The sequence below is a fragment of the Arachis hypogaea genome, chromosome 8, assembly GCF_003086295.3.
Source record: "Arachis hypogaea cultivar Tifrunner chromosome 8, arahy.Tifrunner.gnm2.J5K5, whole genome shotgun sequence".
NCBI classification, from domain to species: Eukaryota; Viridiplantae; Streptophyta; class Magnoliopsida; order Fabales; family Fabaceae; genus Arachis; species Arachis hypogaea.
In genome coordinates this window covers 38,741,634-38,749,045 of record NC_092043.1, presented here as the reverse complement: position 1 = coordinate 38,749,045, position 7,412 = coordinate 38,741,634, and the positions used below count along the sequence as shown (strand labels likewise).

Below are 7,412 nucleotides of genomic sequence, written 5' to 3'. Positions count from 1 at the left end.
CAACCCAAAAGCAAAGGCAAGTCAGATATGCTATGTGGAGGCCGTTTCTCTATCCTCTCACGTATAAATACTCAGTTTTATTATATGTGCATTAAAAAATCAATTATTAAATTAATTATATGTATATAGTATATATTAAAAATAAATTAAATAATATATATTTATGTACAAATATAATAATTAATTTAGTATTTAATTATATATATAATATTTTTTAAATAATATATATTTATATTTAGAATACTATTTATATTAATGAATTTTAAGAGCACATTTTATTTATAAATTTTTAATATATTTAACATATTAAAAATATAAAAATTATATTTTTAAAAAAGTTTAATCCAATACTTTAAAACACATGTTAATAAGATTTTTATATTTATATTATTCCAATTTTTTTTTCAAATAAACTAGACCATTTTCAATCTTAAATTAGTTAAATATTACATACATCACAAACTTATACACCCATCTACCCACACACAATTATATGAATTCTTGTATTCTATTATATGGGTTAAACCCATGTTTTTAACGCGAGTGCAGCTACATGAAAACCAACAAATCTATCACTTGTGCCAAATTTTATAGCTATATTATTTCAAGTATTTTTTTTTAAATTTCCGACATTTACTTAGTCCGACGAGTAGATTAAGCATTAGACAAAATTGGTTAAATATTTAATATGTTCTATTCTATTTCATGATCACGTGGCCCTCATCAATGCCAAGTGGGCTTTGATGGCCCATTGCCAGTTATCAAACTCACTTTGTGATTTTGTGAACGTTGTTTCTGACTTAGCTCCAGCTCCCAAAACGTTACAAACAAGGAAGCAAGGAACTTGCCTTACCCTAGCCGAATTAACTTTAATAAATTAAAATAAAAAATATTTTTTTATTCCTTAAGAACCAATCAATCATCAAACGTTCGAATTTCAAAATAGTGTGTCAAGCACTAGTGAATTGACCACGCTTATTTCTCCAACCGAGTTAACTTAACACATGCCAACCAAGTATTGGTCAAAATATCTTGAGTCATCACTCTTAATCACATTAATATAAACCTACCAACAAAGCAAAACACACATCAACCACATCACTAACCAAATACCAAGTCTTCAAGCTGGTCAATCTAAACCTTCATGAACCTTCCTCTTTGTAAATTGTAACACCCTCTTATGATATAAACCACCCTCTTCAAATCCAACCCATAAGCCAGAACTTCACACATTTTTCAACTCCCTTTTACAAGTCTTCAATTTCCAAAAATCTCTCCCAACCCTAAAAACCAGGAAAAAAACAAGGATTTCTTCCCCCTAGTTTTGATTTGGTCTTTTTCCTTCGTATTCTTAGCTCAATCAGAGAAATGCAGAATACCCTTTTGAATCAAACCAAAGAAAGTTTGCAACTTTCACCGAAGTTTGAAGTTTCAGCTTGTGGGGTGGGTGAGTTCAGCGTTGGTCACAACAACAGCAACAACAGAACCATGAAAGGAAACAACGGTTACTTGGTTACCATGGGAGCTCCATCACCCCGATCCAGACCGGCCTGCACGTGTTCGAACCGGCCCGGTTCGGTTCGGTGCGCTAGACATGGGTACGTGGTGCCAAGTGAGAGGATGAAGAAGCGTGTAGCAAGCAAAGAGATTCTGAGGAGAGCACTGACTCCACCACCTCCAAGACGGTTAGGACTTAGATGGTTGAATTTCAGGCCTACCCCTAGCAGGCTCTCTAACATGTCCATGGCCTGATTTTATTTTTCTTTGGTGGATCTTTTTTTTTTTTGTACAATGTTTTAGTTTTCAGTTATAACAATCCAATGAAATTCAATTAGGTGGTTACTTCTTACTTGGGGTATTCTTTACAAGGTTTTAATTTGGGGGATTAATTTTAACCTAGTTTTGGAGTTTAATTAGGCCCCCTAATTTACTTTTTGTTCTTATATTTGATAATGATAATGAAATTGGGTGCTATATGCAGATTTCCTTGGGTATCTGTATTGGAAATTTATATATATATATAATTGATCTCCTATTTGTTATGTGCATAAATTCCATTGGTGGTGTTCAAGTTGAGGAGGAAATTAATAGTTTGTATTTTGTAGTACGTTACTTGGTCTAAATCTCATTTCTTAGGCCTAGATTAGAGTAATTGCAATGGTATACTCATAATTAGCTTGTATACATGTCATCATGGTGTTGAATGTTGATCCCAGTTTGTGGTAGTGGCAGCTTTTAGGAGAGTTTGATTTTGAAAGCTTCAACAAAGTTCAGTTGTGAGAAAAGGAGTGAGGAGATAAGATTCTTCATGAATGACTCTGATACAACTCAATTAGCAACCACCTATGACAAGTTAACATGTGTAGGGTTTATTAGTAAATAGATCTTCTAGAATTCTATGTGCATCATACATCCGTTTATTGCTGATAATTTCTTACAATGTAGTTAGTTTGTCTTCAGATGAAATAAGTGTCTCTAGTCTAATTAGGAATCAATTATTACTACAACTTAAGCCATATAATATACAAGAAAAACCAATTTTATTGCCTATCACAAGCTTTTGCTTTCAGTTGAGAGAATCTGCATCTATCTCAAATAAAGAACAAAATAAGCAAGGTTATTTTTTCTTATATCACTATGATTAATTTGATTGCTTTCTAAGAATAGAATATAAAGAATTGAAATTGTCTATGGAAATGTAAATTAAAAAATACTATGCACAAACTAAAAATCAGCTATCATATATCTGTGTATAAATAAATGAGAAATGTTAAAAGATTATTAAAATTTATTATTTTTTGCTATCATTTAACTATCAACTTAATTCTTTTAGTTTAGTTCTTTTAGTTTAGTAATCTAACAACACAATTTGTTCTTTATTTTTAAACTATAGTTAATTGATGTCTAAAAACAATAAATTTTGATGATCCTCTATGATTTTTATATACATTTTTTTCTGTATATTTTATATTTTAAGATGTATTATATACGGATGATTATTTGATAGTTAATTTTTTATATACACTTAGTATGACTGAATGTAAACAGGGAAAGGTTATGTTAATTTTGAACAATATAGAATTAAAATCAAAACCATTACTGAGTAGGGTGTAAATTTTTTCTAGAGTAGGTTTGTTCCACAAAATAAGTACATTTTCATATTTTACGTACTTGCTTAATAAGTAATAATCACACAAGGTCTGAAAATAAACCTCTCCTAATAATAATAATCAAACTGTCACGAACTTCACTATTTTTTTGAAGTCTTTACATACTCCTTTATATTTGTATGATGTCAATCGAATTTTTACTCTAAACATATTATTAAATTCTTATTTTAATTTTATTTGTTATCTTGTCTTTTTCTTTTAGAAACAAAATTTATTATATTTATCTTTTTGTAACAAATTCTGGTTATTTTAGTTTATTTTAAATTTAAAATTCGAAATGAGATTAGTATAAATAGGTAGCATTGTTGTTTCTATGAGGAACAACACGAGCCTAGCTAGAAAAGAAGAAAGACACATACACATGGGTGGTGCAAACATTACTAGTTCTCTTCTTGTGTTTGTTTTTGTTGTTGTGAATGCAGCAGTGTTTTGCAATGGAGGCAAGACAAGCAGTTTCACGAGAAAGCCAGAGAAAACAGTGGAGATGCCTCTTGATAGTGACGTGTTTGAAGCCCCTGCTGGCTACAATGCTCCTCAGCAGGTACCTTTAAATTTGGCGACGTTCATATAATTGAATATTTATGATAACTTGAAGTGTGTATTTGATAGGTTCATATAACACAAGGTGACGATGAGGGGAAGGCAGTGATAGTGTCATGGGTGACAGTGAATGAACCTGGAAAGAGTGAAGTGCATTATTGGAGGGAGGGATCCCCACGCAGCAAGAAGAAGGTGGCGAAGGGACACCGTGTTACATATAGGTTCTTCAATTACTCTTCTAGCTTCATTCATCACTGCACCCTAAAAGACTTGGAATTTGACTCAAAATACTATTATGAGGTTGGAATTGGACACACAAAGAGGCAGTTTTGGTTCATGACCCCTCCTGAAATTCACCCAGATGTGCCCTACACATTTGGTCTAATAGGGGATTTGGGTCAAACATATGATTCAAACAAGACACTTGCTCACTATGAATCAAACCCGAAGAAAGGGCAAGCTGTTCTGTTTGTTGGAGATTTGTCTTATGCAGATGACCACCCGAATCATGATAACAATAGGTGGGACTCATGGGCCAGGTTTGTAGAAAGAAGTGTTGCTTATCAACCTTGGATTTGGACTGCAGGCAACCATGAAATTGACTTTGTCCCTGAAATTGTAAGCTATTTGCACATTTTTGTTTGGGATTTGTTATGACACTCCAATTGATCATGTTTTCAAATTTCAGGGGGAAAGTGTACCTCACAAGCCTTTCACACGCCGTTACCCTGTCCCTTACAAAGCATCAGGAAGCTCTGCGCCCTTTTGGTATTCTATCAAGAGAGCTTCAGCACACATCATAGTCTTATCTTCATATTCAGCATGTGGTACGTAACATTCATTCATTTTATTTTCCCCATATAATCCATTCAATGTTTAACTTTTTTATATATATCAATATAGGTAAATACACCCCTCAATATATATGGCTTAAGGCAGAGCTAGCAAAAGTTGATAGGACCAAGACTCCATGGTTGATTGTTCTTCTGCACACTCCTTGGTATAACACCTACGACTATCATTATCTGGAAGCAGTGGCGGAACCAGAAATTTCATAAGAGGGGGGCCAATTAAATATAAAATATAACAAAAAATTAACAAAATATGATTTGTAGCATATATATCAAAAAAGTAATTATATTATATTATATAAAAGTCAATGTTCAACTACATACTTTAAGATTTTGATATTTTTAAACTTGCTCGACGATGCTTCATGGAACTAAAATCATCAATTATCATCTCTGAAGTGAATTTTGAAGCAATTTCCTTTTCAATATATACAATCATACAATCTGCTAAAAATTCATCTTCCATCTTGTTTCGAAGCCTTGTTTTAATAATCTTCATAGCTGAAAAGGCCCGTTCAGTTGTTGCTGTTGTCACAGGAAGAGTCAAAACAAGACGAATTAATCTATCAATTAAAGGATATATATTTGATTTTTCTGTCTCTGTCAATTTTTGACACAATTCAGCAAGAGTAGACAAATTCTGAAAATCTGGAGCTTTAACCACATCAAGTTCATAATGTTGTAACTCATAATCCAATTGAATCTTTTCTTGCTCAGAAAAATCTAAAGAATAGAAATTCTTTACAAGATTGCATATGTTGCAAACACTGAATAACTTGAAAACATCTTTAGGATCTAGAGATGTACTCAGTATGAGGAGCTCGGTTGCTTGCTCACTAAATGAGTGAATTGTTTTCATCTTTGACATTTTTAACTTAACTTGAACTATCTAACAAAAAAAACAAAAATAATTGCATATATATTATTTTCTTAAAAAAAAATATTAAACCTATTGAGCAATAACAAATAATTTTAGAAACACAAATATATAATAACCAAAAATAAAGTTATTGATTTACCTGATTATTTTTTGTTCCAAGTCTCACAAAAAAATAATTCTATTGAGTTTTGTCCTCACTTCAATCTTTGAACACTGTCCATTATAAAAAAAATAAATTAATTATTTTAAATAAATAATGTAAATAATACTTGACATTGTCATTAACTTAAAAAAAATTGAAATATACCTCTTTGAATCTTTGTTGTGCATTCAATGGTTAATATTTTGTTGTTCACTTCTCTTCAATGGTTTAAAATTAGAATGAGAAGAGTAGAAGACCAAAAGTTTGGGAATCACTAAAAGAGAGAGAAAAGTGGCGCTATGCCTATGATAGTTTGAAACAAATATTTGAAAAATGTACTAGGGTTACTTTAATTAATAGTATCGGCTTGGGCTAGTATAATAGAACCATTTTTATTAATTATTAGAATGGGCTATTTGTTAACAAGAGCAACAATAATTCAAATATCTAATACATAATGCAGTTTTTAGTTTTTTAATTTATAAAATTTTGTAATTTATATTTTTTTAATATTATATATAAAAAAATTTAATATTATTAATTATTACTATTTACTATTTTTTTTAAAAAAATTTGGGGGGACCATGGCCACCTTAGGTCCCCCCGTGGATCCGCCACTGTCTGGAAGGAGAAACCATGAGGGTTGTGTTTGAGCCATGGTTTGTCAAGTACAAGGTTGATGTCGTCTTTGCTGGTCATGTCCATGCCTATGAACGATCTGTAAGTGCTAAAGTATAAATGAGAAAGTTGATGTTAGAGCCTACTTTGTCAATTCTATTTTTAACTTGCATATATACTTTATTATTATTATTATTTAAAATTTGTAAATCACATTTTGTGGAGCACCATATCAGGAACGTATCTCAAATATTGTAAAAGGTCATTGGGGACCTGTGAAGGATCAGTCAGCTCCTGTGTACATAACCATTGGTGATGGGGGCAACATTGAAGGCTTAGCAAACAAGTAAGCAATAGAATAATTTATTATTCTATATCTTAACATTTTTTATTTATTAAGTTATATAATACTCAAGATTCTTATACCTAAATCTTAAATGCTAAAAATTCTAAACCATAAATCTTGAATCTTAAATTCTAAATTTTAAACTTTTCAAAACTTGAGGATTAAAAAAAACTTTACAATAAAAATAGGCTATTTGGTTATTCACTTGCAATATGACATAATTAGGAAAACAAAGTATAATTTGACCTTATTATAAATTTCATAATGTGATGTTTGGTTTGATTACTGAAAATATGTGGATTATTGTTGCACTGAAGGATGATAGAGCCACAGCCAGAGTACTCTGCATTCAGGGAAGCAAGTTTTGGACATGCCATTTTTGATATAAAGAACAGAACGCATGCTCACTATAGTTGGCACAGAAATGAAGATCAATATTCTGTGGAGGCTGATTCAATGTGGTTTTTCAATAGATATTGGCACCCAATTGATGATTCCACAACTAGTCAAAACCACTAGAATAGTTTTGAGCATTTCAATTAATTTATGTTCTAGATTCTCATGCTGATTGATGAAACAATTTTAAGATTTGATAATGGTATGAACACCAAGATCTAAAATTTTAGTTTAAGTTATTGTTTTCAACTACTTTTAAATGATTTAATCCTGATTGACTTCAAACAAATCACACGAACAAAAAATCTTATTCAAATCGAGCTAAGTTAATTAATCTAGTCTAACCCAATTATTTTAGAGAAGGAAAAAAAAAAACGACCATTTCTTAAAAACATTTAGAATCTATTATCTATAGCCTTCTTTTAATTCATTATCATAATTCTCTAATATTTGGTCCAACACATACATA

At 31.1% G+C, this 7,412-nt stretch overlaps 1 protein-coding gene across 1 annotated transcript; it reads left to right on the top strand.

The window, feature by feature from the left end:
- Positions 1–1,097: 1,097 nt before the first annotated feature.
- LOC112707369 (purple acid phosphatase-like) lies at positions 1,098–7,178 on the top strand. The gene is made up of 7 exons (XM_025759076.3): positions 1,098–3,711; positions 3,780–4,328; positions 4,399–4,537; positions 4,614–4,734; positions 6,204–6,303; positions 6,438–6,547; positions 6,865–7,178. Exons 1-7 carry the CDS (start codon positions 3,484–3,486, stop codon positions 7,064–7,066), a joined length of 1,449 nt encoding a protein of 482 aa, XP_025614861.1. The 5' UTR covers positions 1,098–3,483; the 3' UTR covers positions 7,067–7,178.
- Positions 7,179–7,412: the final 234 nt, after the last annotated feature.